Raw genomic sequence first — 20,634 nt, 5'->3', positions numbered from 1 at the left:
TCCACAGAGGAAGCCATTGGCTACTTGTACCACTACAGAACTCAAGAGGCTACGCTCCCCCTCATCTCCTCACGCACACATCACGACTTCTACTACCACCCCGACGACCTACCAGGTCCTATGGGACTCAGTAGTTTTTTTTGGAATGGAGAGGCAGACTGTTGCATACTGTGCAAGGACGTTACTGTGACATTGATCGCTGGCAGGTACAAGTTCAAGACCCGCTCAGCTGGCAATATTACTAGCAACAAAGGGACCCAGAATCAGGTATCGGATGCCGTATTGAACTTGCTGCGCTTGGAGCACCTGGCTGTTATGCACACGCCTTACTTTGTCATGTTGTTTCTGGAACTTGTGCAGAACAAGCACTACGTCTTTTACAAAAACAAGCGCGCCAGACTCCTCATGGCCTCCTATGTGTTTGTGCAGCTCAAAGAAATAAATGACGAAACAACATTCAACGACTACTACTCGTTTGATCTTCTAAAACTATGGTGGAGATTGCAAAACAGACAAAGTTCCAGGCAGCTGTCTCTGCCTATACCGCCATACCTGGAGTTGCACATCGACCAGGATAATATCTGGAACCCCAGGCTCAACAGTTTTGCTGAGAGAAAATCTGAACCTCTTTACACTTTCCTGGCAAAGCATTGCCTGTGTCACGAGCTGTGGCAGAACGATGTAGCTTCTGAAGGGAACAACGATGACGATGATGATGATGATGATGATGATGATGATGATGATGATGATGATGTGACCATTCTGTCACCCAGGGTAACTATACTGAGCAAAATGCGCCAGGTGTCTACATTCTCCTTGAGCTTCTTGGTCCCCAAGCTGCAGGTAGAAGACATATTGCATTCTGTGGCAAGGGTGTGTGAAGCAAGACGAGCTTGCTGGAACCCAGGCTCGATTGCTTTGTCTTGCAGGACGTGTACCAAACCAATGTAATCAAGATGCACGTCATTACAACTCTGGATCTAGAATGGGAGCCCCTAAACTCTTGGGTTGCTAGCGTGCGGGGCAAAGCTTTGGATGAGCAACTGGCTTTCAACATCCACAAGGTCCTTCTGGGGGTAATGGGTTCCCTCAGGGACACGTGCCTGCAAGACAAGAGACCACCCAGGTGCTTGTATGCCAAGACGGCGTATCGGGGACCCAAACTCGCCACGGCCTTCCTCGTCCACAGAAAGACCGGAGACGTGCTTTCCCTGTTACCGTTCATCTCAATACCAAGGCTGTACAGGCCTTTGAGCTGCACCAAGGATGAAAACACTTTCCGCCTTGCCTGCGCTAATTTGGCACTGTATATCTTGCAAGCACAAATAGAGAGCGATGACGTTTTCTTTGAAAAACGAAAGGAGCTGCTGAACTGGTGGAAAGTGAAGGGCACAGCCTCAAATGCCAAGCACCCGGGATTTGAGGAACCATATGTGGTGGACTCCTTTAAGGTGGAAAACGGACTCTGGCAAAACAGGGCCTCTGTCATCTACAGTGCATGCGAGTTATGTTGGACAGGTTTTGCGAACGACAACCTTTGGTCTTCGTTGGGACCAGGGGAAGCCGGATTGAGAGCCGTGTGCAATGTTGACGTGCCTCACGTGTGGCTGGGAAGGGACTCGAGATCCTCACGAGAAACTCTGCAGGACAAGCTGCTGAGTCTGGGCTTTAAGGAACCCCTGCGTGTCTGCGTCATAGAATTGCTGAGAGAAGACGAAGCGTCTGCAATTCGAGTGACACGGCAAGGCTTCACCACTCCCAAACCTGAGATCCACCAGGGATTTCTTAGTGCTGTGAATGTTAAAACGAAAGGACGGTGCACAGTTACTACTACTTCTACTGCCGCTGCTACTTCTGCTACTGAGCGTGCTTCATCTGCAACGCCCTCTCTTGGCTATGTTCAAACGAACAAGCGTTCACACAGTGACAGGCTTGACCCCGAAGCGCCAGAGAAAATGTGCCAGACCGATAGCAATAACGAGAACCGAAGGCAAAGCAGAGACTTGGACAAGCTGGTGACAGCCCCGGAGTCAGCCAAAACAGCCACAGTATTATGTCTCGGTGAGCAGCAGCAAGGCATCAACAGGTTTGCTTGTGATCCAGAGCCCACTGATACCCCTGACCTGAATTTAGAGAAGGGGCTATTTGACGTTTTCAAAGACATCTGCAAGACAAACCGGGACAAATTTTTAATTTTTTTACGGGAAAACGAAGAGCGTAAACTCAATCTCCCTGGACAGGTTTCTCATAAGGAATCTCAGCCCGGGTCCCTGTGTGAGCCCCAACCTTCATGTTCCTTGGAAAATCATTATTATATTCATCAAGACAATTTTCCTGCAGTGATACCGACAATACAGCATGAAATCCAGGGCACAGACAACCAGGTACAGCTAAACTGGCAGGAGCTCGACAACCAGAGCAGGTTACAGTATGTCACATTCCATCCATATCAACTGCAGGCGCCTGCGGTGGTACAGCAAATACAGCACAATCTCCACGACCAGAGCCGGTCGGAGTACGTTCCATTTGATCTGTCTCAGATCCAGGAGCCTAATGCGGAACAGCCATTACCGATTGCGATCCAGGGCACAAATGACCACAGCGAGCTACAGTACATCTCAGTCGATCCTCCGCAGACGCAGGCAGCTGAAGTGGTACAGCCGATATGGGATGAGCCGCTCAACCACAGTGGGTTACACTGCACCACTGTCGATCCGTGTCAAATGCAGGAGTCTGTAGTCATGGGAGAGCCTGTGGAGTCCGATGAAGACAGAGAGGCGACGTGTGCCGAACAGCTGTTTTTGAGATCTAACAAACGATGGAAATCAGTAGGCTTTACCAACACTGCCCTGCAGGAAATGAGGTACACACCATACCACAAAATGACATATGTCACAAGTGACAGTATCACCCACTCAAGAGTGAAGGATATCGTGATTGCACTTAACACTAGAACTACTAAGGGACGTACACCTTTACATATACCCCTAACTACGGCTGGGTGTTCACTTGTCCGCCACGCTCCAGCTGGCACCCTGCCAAGAGCCGCTTTTGTTACGTAAAGAGGGCCATCACCGACGCTCTCTGTGGGGTGGGACGCATGGGCTCGCTGACCCTGCTGCTGCCTGCAAGGCAGAGCAGGGTTCCTACTCATGTTCCTATGAGTCTATGAGTGACATCCACTGTTACAAATGTTCCACCACTATGTGCTTGGATTTACAACGTGAAAGGACGAGTGTCATTGTTGCGGTCTCACCGAAGGAAGCAATAAAAAACATTAACAAGACAATAAAACAGTTTTGCTGCTTTGCTTATTTACAAAAAAACTAAATAAAGTTCACACATTATTTCACTGTAACGTTACTAAAAATTGCAGAAAAGACGACAGTACACCGCTCACCCATCTAGTTTTAACAAATGTGCAATTAAAAATATATTATAAACCAAAAAAACGCTTGAAAGCGTTTCGGTTTTATATTCCATTTATTTCGTTATTTCCCCTTTCACCAGTACCACATAATAAGTCATTGCAGAGCTACAGCCATGTTTCACCAGCCGCTTTCGGCAGTGAGTCATAGACGGACGTTGTTCTGCCCGCTTTCATGTAGACACGGAACTCTTCACAGTTTTTTTAAACGTAGATTTTGTTAATTTCGTTATTCATTTACAACAACATGCAAATGCTAAAAATTACTGAAAAGATGACAGTACACCCATCTAGTTTGGGTGAACAGAAAACGCTTGAAAGCGTTTCCGTTTCATATTCTGTTTATTTGGTTATTACTCCTTTCACCTGTACCACATAAAGTCATTGCAGAGCTACAGCCGTGTTCCTACAAAGTTAACCAGCTGTTTATTTCGTTATTCCCTCTTTCATGTCCGTCTGTTGAATGAAAGTGGGCGGGGCCATCCACGTCCCAGAGCGGTGACACTGGGGGAAGGGGAAACGCTCATCAACACGCAGGACAAAGATCTGCGTTTCTCTGCTGCAGCAGGTTGTTAGTGTCCCTTTCACCTGTACCATATGAAATGTGTTCCTACGAAGTTGATCAGCTGCTTTCAGAATCGTTTTTATTCACCGGGTTTATTTTTATTTACAAAATATAAACAGAAAACGCTTGAAACGTTTCCGTTTTATATTCCGTTTATTTAATTATTTTTATTTACAAAAAAATCCCATACGCTTTGCACTGTAACGTCACTAAGAATTAGGAAAAAAGACAGTACACCCATTTAGTTTTAACAAATGTGCAATAAAAATTTAAACAGAAAACGCTTGAAAGCGTTTCTGTTTTATATTTCCGTTTATTTCGTTATTTCCCTTTCACCTGTACCACATAAAGTCATTGCAGAGCTACAGCCATGTTCCCAAGAGGTTCACCAGTCGCTTTCAGCGTGACACACACATGGACGTTTTTCTGCCCGCTTTCATGTAGACACAAAACTCATCAAAGTAAAAGAGCTCAGAGCAGCATTTGCAATTACATGTATATTAATAACGAAATAAACGGAATGTAAAGTAAAATGCTTTATAGACTTTGGTGTCTACATGAAAGCGGCTGGTCAACTTTGTCAACATGTGGCTCCAGTAAGTGGGGGAATAACGGCCCAAAGCAACAGGCTGAAAGAGGAGGCTGTGGCAGAGGAACACAGGTCTTTGTCCTGTATGTTGATGCGCCCAGCCCCCACAGTCAGCGCTTACCTTTGCTACGGGACTGATAGCCCCGCCCACTTTTATTTATCAGACAGATATGAAAGTGGGGATAACGAAATAAACGGGATGTAATGTAAAACGCTTTCAAGAATTTTGTCTACATCAAAGCGGGCAAATCACATGTGAACGTTTTAATTTTTTTGTGAATAAAAATAATGTTTGCCCTGTTCAAACCTGGGGAATAAAACGATTCTGATAGCAGCTCAAGATCAACTTAGCAGGAACACATTTCATGTGGTAGAGGTGAAAGGGACACTAACAACCCAACGCAGCCGAGGCTGTAGCAGCAGAGAAACGCAGATCTTTGTCCTGCGTGTTGATGAGCGTTTCCCCTTCCCCCAGTGTCCCTGCTCTGTTACGTGGATGGCCACGCCCACCTTCATTCAACAGACGGACATGAAAGAGGGAATAACGAAATAAACATCTGGTTAACTTTGTAGGAACATGGTTGTAGCTCTACAATGACTTTATGTGTTACAGGTGAAAGCAGTAATAACGAAATAAACGGAATATAAAAAACGTTTTCAAGCGTTTTCTGTTTATATTTTTTATTGCACATTTGTTAAAACTTGATGAGTGTACTGTCATCTTTTCTGTAATTTTTGATGACGTTACAGTGCAAACAATATATGAACTAGTTTTTTTTGTAAATAAACAAAGCTTCGCCACATTTGAGAAGGATCTAAAACTGTCTTATTGTATTATTGATGATGATATCTTATTGCTTCCTTCGGTGAGACCGCAACAATGACACTCGTCCTTTCACGTTGTAAATCCAAGCACATAGCGGTTGAACATTGTAACAGTGGATGTCACTCTTAGACTCATAGGAACTGTGCAGCCTTGCAGACAGGAGCAGGGTCAGCAAGCCCACGCAACCCACCACCTAGAGTGCGTCAGTGATGGCCCTCTTTACCTAACAAAGGCAGCTGTTCACAGATGATTCAGGGTCTCAGCTAGCCGAGCAGATCATTTGACCACCTTCTAGTAGGAATGGGTATATTTAGAAAACCCAGTAGTTCTAGTGTTAAGCCCCAAAGTGACGAGCCCGTTGTTGCAGCCTTAGGCCTAACTGAGCCGGTGCAGCGTAACGGTTGGGTGAAACCGAATGATCTTGATCTTGTGCAAGATGTGATACGCAAAGATCCTCAGAGTCACAAAACGTCGTACCCTCAAAGTTTGGTCTTTAGGAAGCAGATTCCTCGTAGAAGACTGCACTGCAAAAAAGGACCTAAAACGTACCAAACAGTGAACCTAGCTACGCCACCTGACAATGGCTTTAAATATGTGGACCTGATTACTGGCGAGTTCCCGACTTTAACCAGGAATGACGCAAATAAACTCCTAATGGTCCGCAGCTCAAGCACCTTGTATTTGGGCCCAGTCTGCACCATCAACGACGTGGAAGGCTTGTTGACGCGCAAGATTTTTGTCTCAAAAGTGGAGCTTTTACAGGATATGTTGGACATGCACACCTCTCTACAGGTACACCCATTTGTGCCCAGGACGTTTACCCTGCAGCTCGTGAAAACACCGTTTTTAAACTCGTCGGCAGTGGGTGTTTTTGTTGGCGAAGCCGCGGGAGACTGGAATCTCGGCTCCGTGAACGGCACGCTCGTAATGAAAGAGACAGAGAAATTCATCCTCGCCTACCACGTACTGCAGTGTCTTCTACGTGCACAGATCTTATCTCTTAGGATTCTGGGCTTCACTCTCAAGTGTATACAACCGGCAAGGATTTGGAGATGGCGTGCCGGATTCAGAGTGGACTTTATCGGGTGCTTGGCTGACACCATATATGTTTGGAAATGTACAGATCCTGCCTGGGGAGGCAAGGAAGGCTTAGCTGTCATCCACGTGACGATGCAACAGTTGGGATTGCTCACTTACTTGCCAGCCGAGGTGAGAACCGCTTTGGCGGTAACACACAAAGATGTTTTCTGCACAAAAGAAAGACCGCCTAGTTCGCGAGCTACCCCTGATGACGAGCACTTGCTCCACTCTGTGTACAACACATGTGCATTCTCAGAGCAAAAGATTTCGGTGACAAGTTCCTGGGAAACCGTACTAGGCCCAGGGCAGTATGCAGACCTGCAGCTGCGCACCTTGGGCTCAGTAATTCACGCCTACGGGCCCTTCTATGTTCAAATACACAATCAATGTTTAAAATGGAACAGAGTCATCATAGTGGAGCCCGTTCTACACAGCTCTCCAGGACTGGCACAGGTGATACATGTGTTTAAGGGCAAGAGACACGCAGCTGGTAGCAGCAAACGAGCGCAGACAATACCGGTCCAGGGCTTGTATGGAGCCCCTGAATCAACCCTTTAAAAAAGAGGTTTTGTGCTGAAATGTGATACGTTTTTGCCTCATGGTGTATCTGGTGCTTCTTTAACTGCAATACACTGTCTTCTGGGGTTTATTCACCTCCTATATGAGTGTCCTTATGTGATTTTAAGTGCATTTACGATGTGTCTGCCAACCCAGAGTTTCTACTGTTTGAAATGAAATTGTAGAAACGTCGACTGTCTCTATGTACCTATGTTGTGCAAAACCCCCAAATATTGTGCCTCATCTGTGTATTCTACCTGTGTGCCTTTGGTACTTGGTTTTCCACGTGCCTGAACGTTTCCATTCTGTAGCTGTTTTTTATACAGATAATGAGAGAATCTGAGTGAGAGTTTGCAAATAAAGTAGTCTGAACATATTTGTTTGTCTGTCATTTTATTTCATCAGTTACAAACATTTTATTTGTTTGACTGTCACATTATTTTACTAGTGTTTCATGAACAATGAATATGTTAGTATTAGAACGTGTGTCTCTCAGCAGGACAACATCACACACAAATGGACCTTACATCTGCTCAAAGCTCGAAATCCAGGCTTTACAAAGATATAAGAACCATTCAGCTGTGACTTTCCTATCAGCTTTCACAGCTGGGACGAATGTGTCAATTTCTTGACCAGAAAATGTTAGTATTAGAACGCGTGTCTCTCAGCAGGACAACATCACACACAAATGGGCCTTACATCTGCCTCAAGCACTGTATCCAGGCTTTACAAAGATATAAGAACCATTCAGCTGTGATCTTTCTATCAGCTTTCACAGCTGGGACGAATGTGTCAATTTCTTGAAGACTGCTGTGCAGTGGTTCGCCACCAGAAAATGTTACTATTAGAACGCGTGTCTCTCAGCGGGACAACGACACACACAAATGGGCCTTACATCTGCTTCAAGCACTGTATCCAGGCTTTACAAAGACCATTCAGCTGTGACCTTTCCATCAGCTTTTACAGCTGGGACGAATGTGTCAATTTCGTGAAGACTGCTGTGCAGTGGTTCGCCACCAGAAAATGTTACTATTAGAACGCGTGTCTCTCAGCAGGACAACATCACACACATGTGGACCTTACATCTGCTCAAAGCTCGTAATTTACGCTTTACAAAAGACATAAGAACCATTCAGCTGTGACTTTCCTATCAGCTTTCACAGCTGGGACGAATGTGTCAATTTCTTGAAGGCTACTGTGTGGTGGAACGCCACCAGACAATGTTAGTATTAGAACGCGTGTCTCTCAGCAGGACAACATCACACACAAATGGGCCTTACATCTACCAAAAGCTCTTAATTTAGGCTTTACGAAGACATAAGAACCATTCAGCCTTCCTATCAGCTTTTACAGCTGGGACTAATGTGTCAATTTCTGGGAGGCTGCCGTGCCGCCCAGAACGTGTTTGAGCTCTCACGGGATTTAAACTCATAGATTTTCGTAGCATTCAGTGATTGGGTCAATTGGCCCACAATGGAGGCTCCCATGAGATTAAGCGGTGGCTTATCTCTGCCTACTCAGGTATGCAGTTGACCTTTCTCTGTCTCTAAACAACAGTGCTCTCATACACAGAATATTTGTTGTGTTTCTTTCTGCTTTTTCTTATTTGCACTTTAAACCAGAGTCAAAATACCAGTACTGTTTGTTGTCCTGTGTGTTGTGTCCTGATACTTGCTCTCTTTTGTTTGTTTTTTTGCCTTGACAGAAGGAACTTTGGTCAGATACCTTTGCCGTGGTTGGATGTTTCAACTTCCACAGACTTAATATTGGCTAGACAGAACTTTAACTTTCTGAAACCACGTTGCCTGTGCATCCAACAACGCCAGCACGAGTTTAGACGATGGCCCAGAGATATTCCAGGAGCGACGAGACGTACGAGCATGGCAAAAATGAGTATACGGAGCCGTGTACAACACCCTCCCCCTTGCGAAACATCCAACACAGAAGATGGTATGAAATGCATACGAATGACAACAGGAAGTCTAGTCAAGATCAGTTTGCACCCACGAGCGTTTACAGGAGACACGCCATTGACGCTCAACCTACCAGCAATCTACGTGTCACCGTGCAACACGAGACCTCTGGCAGACAGAGAGACAATTACAATGTCATCAGATTCCCAGAAAACAGTGGCAGTGAGCAAGGGCACTCAAGAGAGGACAGTCGCTCACACACTTTTGACAGGAGCAGGTATTGCCCCACCAACAGGGCTAGAAACTGGGAACCTTTGAGAGGCAGAGAAAAAAAACAATTTGAGAGAGCTACTCAAGTCCTCGGTCCAGAACACCGCGTTCGTGAAATAACCGCATCGCCTGCAACGTCTGGCTTATACATGCAGGGGGGTCCTAAACATAAGCGTCAATTTCAAAACTTTGCTACGAGTTTCCGTCACAATACCGAAGGGCATGTTAGCACGGGCCTGCGTGAAGTCAGGAAGCGTAGAGCGGAAGAATTTCCTGAGACTTCCCCAGTCCACGTCGATTGGCGTGACACGTGGAAGGACTTTGACTCCGAACCAGTAGCTGGTCATTCCAGAAAGAGACCCCGGATGAGCGAACGGCGATACAATGACTTGGAGTGTTACTCCAAGACGTTTACACCTGCCAGTCGTAGGGCGGAAGATGAGGCTCAAAAGCGTAGGAGAGCCGGTGAGAAGCTGTCTAGCAGGCCCTGGGTATCCAGCAGGGAAGTGCTCGTGCGCAAAGACCGGACTAAAGCCAAGAGACATTTGAAATAGGAGGACCGTGCAAAGAATTCTCCAGCCGACCATGAGCGACGCCACCTTGTCCCCGGTCATTCCAGAAAGAGACCCTGGAAGAGCGAAAGGCATCTCCGTGATGAACGAGTATCCAGGAACATTGCAACTGACAGTGAGAGCGAGGAAGAGGTGCAGGCCCCCGAGCTAACCGGTGGCCGCGTCTCTGCTCCAACAGAGAAGTGCTTGTGGAGGAAAAGGGTCCTGTAAAAGATTTCCCCGTCGACCACGGCCGCCGCAGAAAGAGATCCAAGGTTCTTGCAGCAGAGAGCGAGGAAGAGGTGCAGGTCCCTGAGCAAACCGGTGGTCGCGTCAGCAGCTCAGGCAGCAGCTCAGGCAGCAGCTCAGGCAGCAGCTCAGGCAGCAGCACAGGCAGGAGCTCAGGTAGCAGCCCAGACAGCAGCTCAGGCAGCGGCTCAGGCAGCGGCTCAGGCAGCGGCTCAGACAGTTCCTGTAGTCCCGGTGGCTCAACGACTGTAAAAAAAACAAACATTGACTACCTTGTTGCCGTTAAGAAGGTACCTTCCAAGCCAAATCATACCAGAGTGGCTACCTCGATGCTTGAAGAAGACACTGTGTCTCCTGAGCTCCAGTCTAAAAAGAAGGCTTCAAAGGCCAAATGCGCTGAGGCTGTAGACGCCACAAGTAATTCCAGCACAGCTGACACAGAGATGATTCGTGCTAAATCTGGATCTACTGAGACAGATCCTGTGTCTGGCACAGAGGTGCAATCTGCCGATGATGCACACAAGTCCTCGCTCCTGTCAAGGGCTAAAGAAGTGCTTGAATCTTCAGCTGAGCCTCAAAATGACCCCGCTGGCTGCCAGGATTTGGTCGCCGCGTCTGAAATCATCGCTGCTGTTGCCGCTATACCAAATGTCACACCTGAGACCCTGTCAATAGGCCGAGCAACGCTTGAACCATACGGCGAAGAATCATTAAGCGCGCCTCAGGGTGGCACGCCCGGCCACCAGGATTTGGTCGCCACGTCTGAAGTCACAGAGCAGGACGCTGCTGTTGCTGCTATACCAAACGCCACACCTGAGACAGCCTCAACAAGCCGAGCAACGCTTGAACCATGCGGCGAAAAATCATTGAGCGTGCCTCAGGGTGGCGCACCTGACCACCAGGATTCTGAAATCACAGAGGATGACGCTGCTGTTGCTGCCATACAAAATCCTATGTATGTCGTAAAGTTCATTTATTCTTATAATCATTTTAATTGCAATTGTCTTTCCTTACGTTGCGGTAACAGTTTCTATTCTAATGGTTTCTTCTCCTCTGTAGGACGACGACTGCACTGCAATCCCTGTTGGACGGTGAAATTCCAACATCTTTCCAGGACTGCCACAACATGGGCCTCTTTGCAGAGGTAAATGCCTTTGAGCCACCACACCCTATGTCTGAGGCAACCAACTTAGAGGACGCATTTCCAATTATTCAAATGTACACCTTTTCCCAGGAACAAGTGCCTGCAACAAACGAGTGCCATTCTTTCCCTCATCAACCCCAGCTTGAGGATGCACTGCACACACCCCAGGTTCTACCTGTGGAATCATTGACACAGTGCTCCTCTCACATTCGAGGCAATGCGCCTCTCGCCCCACAGCTTCAAGCGTTTGAGGTGCCCTATGCCCACGTATCGCGTCAGCCATCGGCTCCACAAAACCAACACTTTGAGCAAGGTGACGCGCAAATGTACAACCCACCGCCGGTGACTGTGGAACAGCCCGCATATTCCACTGCATGGAAGCACCAGGCACCTCTCGCTCAAGCCTATCCAGGGCTTGAGGTGCAGCCCTCAACTCCACAAAACCAACACCCCGAGCACAACGATGTTCAAACGGACAATCCACTGCCGGTAACTGCGGAACAGCCTACACTCCAGCACGCCCCCTATCTTCCCAACCATCAGGATGGAACGGGGAGTTTGCTGACTATGGTGAAACGATCAATACTGTGTTCTGTCTGCAAGATGATTTTCAATAGGGCTGTGATCTGTCGCGAGTACTTGATTCAGCTCAACAGACCCGTCCAATGTGTGTGCGGCTGTGTAATCTGCACGCTGTGTTATCGCGAGCAAGGAGGTTGCCGTATGCACAATGTGTCATCCAAACAAGGCCCCATCTGCACCCTAGTTAACGCGATAGCCAGTTGCCCCGAGCTAGAGGGTCTAGGAGACTGGGACGTAAAACTCAACCTTGATGACCATTTTAAGACGGATGACCAAGTCAACAGGCACGTGCAGCAGATCATGGAGCAGGCTCACCCAGATCTACACACTGGTAACTCAATTTTTTTTTGTCTGTCTGTCTATCTGTCTGTCTGTCTGTCTGTCTGAACCCTGAACTGAGAGCACGTTTCCTTTTCTACGTAGCTTTCAAGCATCTCATCGACAGGAACGACAGCATGTCCTTCAAGTACTGGGAAAGCGAAACTTTGCCAGAAGAGATGGCCTACAGATACGTATGCATCCCTCACATAAAGGGCTTCTGGGATCATGTTCTGGTGGGAAGTCGTCCTCCGTCAAAGACCGAAACGATGATTGGTCCCGATGAAAACTTACCAAAATTATTCAATGTACGCCTGGGCTATGTCAGGTTTCACTGGTGCTGCTTTGTATTACAGGAGCAGGTCATCTTGGCTATGTGGTGCACTTTGGTGCCCGAGAGAGGGCTGCCTAAAGTGGTCCCACTCGTTGATACCACACTAAAACCCATTACCTCAAGCAAAGAGTTTAGAAACATGGTTTTCTTTTTGGCAAGGTGGTTTACAGTCCAGTACGCATCCCAGAAAGAGAGGCAGCTCAAAGTGGTTTTGGACTGTAAACCTTCTGAAGGTTCTACCTTGGTCCACATCATAGCTTTGCTGGCTTACAAAAGTGGGATGGAGAAAGTGAACCCCCAAGTCGTCCAGCGGCGAGCGAGAAACAATGTAAATTACCATTTTAACTCGAGTCACACCAACGATATGTTCAAATGCCCTTACGTTCAGAACTCGGAAGGATGTTACATCAATATTGTCGATGAATTTAACAGTTTCAATGACCATCAGGAGGCTAACGGTCTCACACAAATATATACTGAGCAATTTTTTTGAAATATATGGCGACACTGCAGTTACTCAAGACGGGTCATGGGAACCGGTTTGAAAACAACGGGTGTAGTCTTCAATATCATAATGTAAAGATAAGATAGATGTCCCAAACTATGCACGTATCATTAAGTCAATTTATTATTCTTTTTGTTGTTTAAACATTCATGTTAAGGATAAATAAAGTTTTCCTGGCACAGTGTTTACCGAGAGATGTCTTTTTTTATTATTGCAATGTAGTGTCACCATTGTGATATTCTTAGTCAAACGTCAGGTGTACTGCCACTTTATGATGTTTATAAGGCTTGTTCCTCCTTGTTTATGAGTAGTATTGCGTCGGAGTCATGCCTTTCACCCGCAGTAGAAGTTCATCCGTGTGCAGAAAGAGGGCACGAGAATAGTCGTCTGATCAGTGCAATGATCATTCTCACATGAAACTGATAGCAAACTTAAAACGTGAAATTCTGGAGCTCAAGAGGACACTGGATCTGCAGTGTGACCAAAGGAATGAAGCTCTACATGACAGAGTGGGTTTTAACGTGAATCGTGAGAGAGGGGAACACTCAAAAGCGGACGACGCTTCCATTTACGCTGTGAGCGAAGCTCACAGGCATACATTGAATGAACTCGAACTGTGCCAAAAGGAGCTGGAGAACACGAGGGAGGCTCTCCAGGAAGCCTGCGAAGAACGAGAAGCCTTAAGAATAAGGCTGTCGGTGAGCGAGACTACCGCCGCTGTCACAGAGCCCGGGGGAGCAGCCCTAGGGGCGCCCGCGGATGAGTTTCACCCTCATTTAGACTGGGTGGGGAAACATTATCTCGCAGTGTCCCTGCCGGAGGATCGCATGTTCAGACCGGGTCAATGTGTTACTCCGGCGGGCGTGTTACAGAAGCTGTTTGAGATGAGGATAGGCGATAAACTGGCCACTGGGTTCAGCGTGCTTTTGGAGAACATAAACATCATGCTCTCTCAACTGGAGCCCGAGTGGTACGCCAAACACTTTGGATTCTGCAGAGCCTACGTGCACGGCAATCAATACAAATCCACGGACAGGGTGGACACCGAGGACTTTGCCTGGCTTCTGTTTGAGTACAGGGCGCACTCTCCGCTGATTGAAGTGCTAACAGGGCTGCTGAACGTGATGAACAGCACAGGCAAGGGAGGAGTGACAATAGTGGCCCTACACACGAGCAAGAGTGTGTACAGCTCTTACGTCACGCTGTTCAGAGACACGGTGTCCAGAGCCTACGAGAGTTTTGTACGCGTGCGAGAGAGAGCTCGGCAGGTCAGGGAGACTCTAGGTGTCGTGTATGTGCCTCTCACGTCGGGCTTGGGCGCGGATCAGAGTGACTCTCAAGGAGATTCTGGACGTGTCAGAAGCGTAGTCTTACGCTCTGTACTGGAAGGGATTGAGGCCCCCCGTCACAAGAGTGGCGTTTCAGCAAAAGCGAAAGCGGCAGATGGCGACGTGTTGTCTCGCCAACGGGACCCGCTTAATTTGGAGCATTCCCTCTCAGTGTTCATGAAACGCAGAGGCCTGGAAGATCAGGACAAAGAGGGGAGGTCTTCTGTTAGTTGGACTAACTGGCAACAAGGGTCAACGTCCATCTCAGAGCCGGGGCCTCTTCAAAAGCGTGTGTTGTTCGATTCAACCTGGTCCAACAATCAACCCGTTCTATAGGTCTCTACAAGTAGAAAGGGACTGAATTGAAACAAAAAAAAAGGTGTGACCTTGGTAGACACAGACATGAGTACAGGCTCAACCAAGCTACACGGACGAACGGGAGGTGATGCGGCGGGATCTGGGAGCAAGAGGCCACGCGTAAGTGAGGAGGATCTGAGAGCGAAGGCAATGTTGGCCATGTCGAGGTACTGCCAGGAACAATGGGTTAGGAAAATGATAAAGCTGCAAATGTCCCGAGGCGACCGTGTGACACTGGCTCTGCTCAGTGGCGACGCTGGCTGTGGCAAGTCTTACGCTATAACCCTGCTGGAGAAAAAACTCAAGAGCATGCACATGAGCGTGACCGTGAGCGCCATGACCAATAAGGCAGCAGGTACTCTGATGGATTTGTGCTTACTGGACAAAGTCTACACTTTTCACAAGATGATGGGTTTCACAAAGGACCTCCTGGACGACAAGCTTTCGCTCGAGGCCTTTACTCGGGCCTACTGCAAAGTACACTGGCACGTACTTTCCAGTTTTGAGACACTGCGAGGGTCCACCGCGTCCAGCGCGCAGAACAATGTGATTGGACGACACTCGTGCAGACACCTGAGACCAGAGTCGTGCGCGGTGTGCAGCAAAATCTTTGAAAAGACAATCGCCGAGCGGGAGCTGAAGCCTCCACCGTTCCTGGGGGCGAACGTGCTGATTGTAGACGAGTACGGTCTGATGAGCGTGGACCTGCTGGAGAGGATGCTGTGCTGCCTGGCTCTCTTCTATGGCCCGGGTAAGGGTCCTCTGATAGTCTTCTCCGGTAGCGTCTCACAACTGCAGCCCGTGGGATCTAGCCTGCGCATTTGGGAAACGGGGCGCTTCGAGGGCCTCCTCTCGTCTGCCACTCAGCTCTTTGTCAACAGGCGGCAGTTTGAGGACCCGGGTTACGCGGAGGCCGTGACGTATCTTCAATTCAACACGGTCACGAAAGAGTCCCAGCGCATTTTCAGGAGTCAGGTGTCCGTCGGGGAGCCCGATGTCATGAACCCTGACTACGAACCCAAACAGCTGCGGATCTTCCATCAGGACGAACAGCAGCGTGCCTACACGGCGGCCTACATGAGCAAGGTGACAAAGAAAGCATGCGCCGCGGACAAGTTTGTCAGTATCGTTCGCAACCGCGCGAGCTCTAAGGGGCCTGGCGCATGGTACGAAGTGCTGAAGCAGGCTGCTCAGACGCTGCCCAAGCTCTTTTCGGTGCCCAGATACCGCCAAGGGACTCCCCCTCCCGGGGAAAGGGACTACCTGACGGTGGACAAACTGTGGGTGGGTTGCAAGGTGCGAATGATCTGGCACATGGACTTTAACGGCATACAGATCGCAAGCAAGAAAAAGATGTCGCTGTGCTTGGCGGACACTCAACTGGGGGCTGAGAAGCAGCGACGTCCTGCCATCGCAGACACAGAAGGTGTAGTGCAGAGCATTGGTTTCAACCACGCAAAACAATTTAACGAGTTCTACGTGAAGGGGGATCAGACCGGGACCATTTACAAGGTCGCTCCTTCGCAGTGGAACTACATGAACTGGACGGTGACCACGCACCCGCTGGCGTGTCTGCTGGCGATGAATACGTACGACTGCCAAGGCAGCACCGTGCGTGGCCAAGTGCTCTACCGCCCGCCAAGATGTTTCTCCATGTCACCGATAAAGCCCTCGGTGTACGTTGTCCTAACTAGGGTGGTGAAAAGAGAGAATCTCCGAATGACAAACTGCAACTTTGCCGAGAGGGTTGGCGTTGTAGACTTTTACGACGAAAGACTGGTGGCTTATCGTAAGAGGGTGGAGATGAACTATTCATCTTGACACACACCCCTTGAGTCAGGTCAGATCTCCATGTCCACCCACAACAACAACAACACATCACCACAATGACAAGTCTGGCGCCCGGTGCAGCCGGATGGCCTAACCTAACATTAGAGGAGCTGATATGCCTCACGTCATCCAAGTCTCTAAAGGAACTAACTGAAGACTATGAGAAGGAGCCTAACCGTGTGCGACTGTTCACGTTCAACGAGAAAAGTTCAAAGAGCCAGCCGAATGATGGTCTGACACCACCTCGGCCTAACGAGCAGGACGATCTCAGTTCTTATGTTGTTCTGAAGTGGTGCCCGTGGTTTTCTCAGACTTTTGGAGTACTTTCTGACGAGAATCTTAACTTGCTTACCATCAGGTTGCTCAGACTCAACAGCATCAAAGCCCCTATACTCCTGGAGCTACTCGCAGCAGTCTCACTTGTTCTCAAGCAGCCTAACACACCGTACCGCCCAAGCTGTCGAGATCGTCCTCAACCGGAGAGGTTCCTATTTCGAAGCTGACTGCTTTATTTGCTTATTTATTTACTTATTTGGCTGCCAATATCCTATCCTCGAGACCCAGACGTGCGCCTCCATAGTCATAACCGCCAATGTCGTCCACAAGGATACACGAACCCATTCGTACCTATGCGTACAATCTGAGGGAGCGTCGAGCCGGTACCACCGATGTCCCTTATGGATGCTACAAGTACGAGTTTGCCAAGAACTATCTACCCGGTGGCCTGTTCCACTTTGTCAAGGACATGGATTCGTACGTGCCAACGCTGCATGGACTGAGTGCCGGCTTTTTAGGAAAACTCAAAGAAGTGGCGGTGTGCGCCGCCAGCAGCTCCATTGCAAACAGACCGTTCCTGAACGCCCCACACCTATACGAAGTGGAACTAATCAACACGGGACACGAGTCGCTCAGGCAGGGAGATCGTTTTACTGTGCAGCTTCCAAACAGAGAAGACATTGTGGCGCAAATGGAAGTGGAAGTAGACCCAGGTTACGACCTGTCTGTCAACAAGGGCATCTGGGGAGGGCTGCTGGCTACCAGGAGAGTGAATTGCGAGTTCGGAGGAGACCCGATCGAGGAGCTGATACAAGCTGTTAAGCACGATCATGATTTTGATGTGTTTCAACTCGTATCGCCTTACACGCCCCAGAGTATACTGTCCATGATGACCCTGATAGCAAACGGAGCTGGCTATCACGAAGTCACGGATGACATGAGGAAAAGTGCAGCAGCGGCAGTCAACGAGGACTTTGACGCTTCAACCATCAGCGCTGTTGTGGAAAATGAAAATGTGAAAAGCTTTCTAAGGACCGTTGTCAGGCACGCCGTGTGTATAGTGGAGAGCGTACAAGGCTTCGCCGGAGGACAGGTGATACGAGCTTGCAGCGGTTACAATTACAGCACGATCAAGACCGGTGACAGATTCATGGCTCAGCTGAATATGAACAGATGGCTTTCTTGAAAGTTTTTTTTTCCAGGCACCACATGTCTCACAGTGATCAGTTTCAGCAAAATTGTGACCGGTGACACGGCCCAAATCAATGTGAACAGACAACTTGTGCGTAAAGATTGTTGTGGTTGTTTTGAATTGCATCATAAATGAAGTTGCAGGCTTTGCCTTACTCTGTTTGTTTGTATCTTTTATGTTGTCAGATTGTACACATGGATTAATAAAAAAATGAGCACGCATTATTTTGTTTGCACTTCTTTACTTTTCATCGACCCACAGATGGCAATCAATGAAGACGACTTAAATGACACAGGTTCGGGTTCTGGTTCTGGCGAGGTCGGGGGGGATCTGGAGGAACCCTGTGAGGTGGAGTATGTGAAGACCACTGAGCTGCTGCAGATCTTCCTGCCGGTGGTGTACTCCATCATCTTCATCCTGGGCATCACAGGCAACAGGCTTGTTGTCGTGGTGCTGGGCTGCCAGCGCAGGTGAGGGGAAGGACGGGGCATCGACAGGCGCCGCTTGGAGAGGCGCCATTAAAATTGACTGGACTTTTCTGCTGATCTCCAGGTCAAAGTGCAGCCTCACGGACCGGTACCGCCTGCACCTCTCCGCTGCCGACCTCCTCTTCGTCCTGGCCCTGCCGTTCTGGGCTGTGGACGCGGCCCTGGGCGACTGGCGCTTCGGGAAGGTGGCCTGCATCAGCGTCCAAGTCATCTACACGGTCAACCTCTACGGCAGCGTGCTCATCCTGGCGTTCATCAGCCTTGACCGGTACCTGGCGGTGGTCCGGGCCACAGACACCAACACCGGCAGGCTGCGGCAGCTGCTGGCCCATAGGCTGGTGTATGTAGGTGAGTGTGAGCCCCTGTCCGCATCCAGGTCTCTCCTCTGCTGTTTGTCTTACTGAATGACACCCCCCCCCCCCCCCCCCCCCGTCCCCCCAGGTGCCTGGTTGCCCGCGGGCCTGCTGGCGGTGCCAGACCTAATATTTGCCAGGACCCAGGAAAGAGGCGAGGGGGCCATGCTGTGCCAGCGCTTATACCCAGCACACAGCGCTACTCTCTGGGTCGCAGTCTTCCATCTGCAGCTGGTCGTGGTGGGCCTGGTTATCCCCGGCATCGTCCTGCTGGTGTGCTACTGCGTCATCGTGACCCGGCTGACCCGGGGCCCGCTGGGGGGCCAGAGGCAGAAGCGGCGAGCCGTCCGGACCACCATCGCCCTGGTGCTGTGCTTCTTCGTGTGCTGGCTGCCCTACGGGGTGGGCATCTCCGTGGACGCCCTGCTGCGCCTGGACGTCCTGCCGCGCAGCTGCCGGCTGGAGGCCGTTCTCAGCATGTGGCTGGTCGTGGCCGAGCCCATGGCGTTCGCACACTGCTGCCTTAACCCGCTGCTGTACGCCTTCCTCGGGGCCGGGTTCAAGAGTTCAGCCCGCAGAGCCCTCACTCTCAGCCGAGCCTCCAGCCTGAAGATCTTACCACGGAGACGAGCGGGGGCCTCCACCGCCACAGAGTCCGAGTCGTCTAGTTTGCATTCCAGCTAGTGTTTGCCTTTATTAGTGCACGTGTGTATATTGTGTGTTTATCTGTATGTGTGAGAAGAAAAGAGCAGAGTGCTGGTCCACGACTCCTCTTCAGCCTTACTGTGGGATTTTTTGTGTAAATATTGTTTGCGAGCAACTGTGATTGTTTTTTGTACATATTTGTAATAAAACAAACAAGCACAACATTTATGTGACTCTTATTGTGAAAATATTTGGTTTCTTGAGCCTCCTGAGACATTTATCACTCAACCCTCACTAGGTTTCACTCTCAGATGAGTATCAGTGCAACAAAAACACACTTTAATGAGGCCAGCTAATGAGATGGGGAACGGAAACCAGTTAATCCTTATCAGAGAAGAGTGGGACGGGTCAGGAAAGGTAAAACTAGACAAACACAAGTCAGAAACATTTCATCCTACATTCATTTAATTTGCCAGGATTGTCCAGGTTCTCAAAAAACATTGTTTTAGAAAAGTTTACACCTGTTGATTGAAGAGTTGGTATTGATTCGTGAGTTGCCATCTGAGCCAACTGATCCAGAGCATGAACACATTCGAGTTTTGTTGAAAACCGAAACGGGGAGGTGTGAGATGCCAGCTGTGTCAAACTCACACGTCTGGTTTAAACTTGGGAGCGTGCGTGTGATGCGTGTGCGTCCGTCCACCAGCTCCACACTTCACCTCTTCTCTGTGAGAGAGAGGCGAGCACAGAGAGGTCAGGAGGTCCACTCTTCCAGAACCTGTTCCAGAACCGCACCACACATTCACACAAGCGCTTCCCACACGCTCACTTCCACTTGGAAGTGAAAAAAACAGAAACTGGAAGTTTACTGTATTCTATTTCCTGGAGGAGAGAAGAGGAGGATGAAGAGGAGAGCTGGGAGAGAGATTAGCCGGAGCTCTGAAGACCGACTGCGTAGACGAACGTAACCACATATGATTGTCTTGATCTCGCTGTGTCTCTTTCTTTCACTCGCTCACACACAAACACACACTCGGTTTCTATTCATAGTGTATTCAAAACAGGAAAGACTTCCTGCAGCTCATTTTAGGAAAAACAAGCAGCGAAAACAATCAAACAGCCGAACAGCTCTGCACCCGTCGACACAGAGCAGCCGTGAAGTCCATCATTTTAACAACATAAAGGACAATCAAGCCTCTGTGCGTGACCGTAGCTTGGCCTCTTCTTTACGTAGCCAGAAAGAGGGCCAATCTA

The 20,634-nt window shown here is 48.9% G+C and overlaps 2 protein-coding genes across 3 annotated transcripts; both read left to right on the top strand.

The window, feature by feature from the left end:
* The first annotated feature begins 9,972 nt into the window (after window positions 1-9,972).
* On the top strand, window positions 9,973-13,095 carry LOC114850818 (uncharacterized). Of its 2 annotated transcripts, XM_055506739.1 has the most exons (4): window positions 9,973-10,983; window positions 11,088-11,172; window positions 11,263-12,085; window positions 12,178-13,095. In XM_055506739.1, the coding sequence occupies exons 1-4, from the start codon at window positions 10,358-10,360 to the stop codon at window positions 12,897-12,899; spliced, it is 2,256 nt and encodes a 751-aa protein (XP_055362714.1). In that variant the 5' UTR covers window positions 9,973-10,357; the 3' UTR covers window positions 12,900-13,095. The 2 variants fall into 2 exon arrangements, with proteins under 2 accessions (XP_055362714.1, XP_055362713.1); XM_055506738.1 differs by having other exon boundaries at window positions 11,088-12,085.
* A 3,923-nt stretch (window positions 13,096-17,018) lies between these two features.
* Window positions 17,019-19,604, top strand: LOC114850817 (C-X-C chemokine receptor type 4-like). The gene is made up of 4 exons (XM_029142400.3): window positions 17,019-17,795; window positions 18,156-18,364; window positions 18,447-18,730; window positions 18,824-19,604. Exons 1-4 carry the CDS (start codon window positions 17,019-17,021, stop codon window positions 19,417-19,419), a joined length of 1,866 nt encoding a protein of 621 aa, XP_028998233.1. The 3' UTR covers window positions 19,420-19,604.
* The last annotated feature ends 1,030 nt before the right edge of the window (window positions 19,605-20,634 follow it).

This window comes from Betta splendens, unplaced genomic scaffold, assembly GCF_900634795.4.
Source record: "Betta splendens unplaced genomic scaffold, fBetSpl5.4 scaffold_29, whole genome shotgun sequence".
Classification (NCBI taxonomy): domain Eukaryota; kingdom Metazoa; phylum Chordata; class Actinopteri; order Anabantiformes; family Osphronemidae; genus Betta; species Betta splendens.
The sequence above is the reverse complement of the archived record's forward strand: the minus strand, read 5'-3'. Positions and strand labels throughout refer to the sequence as shown.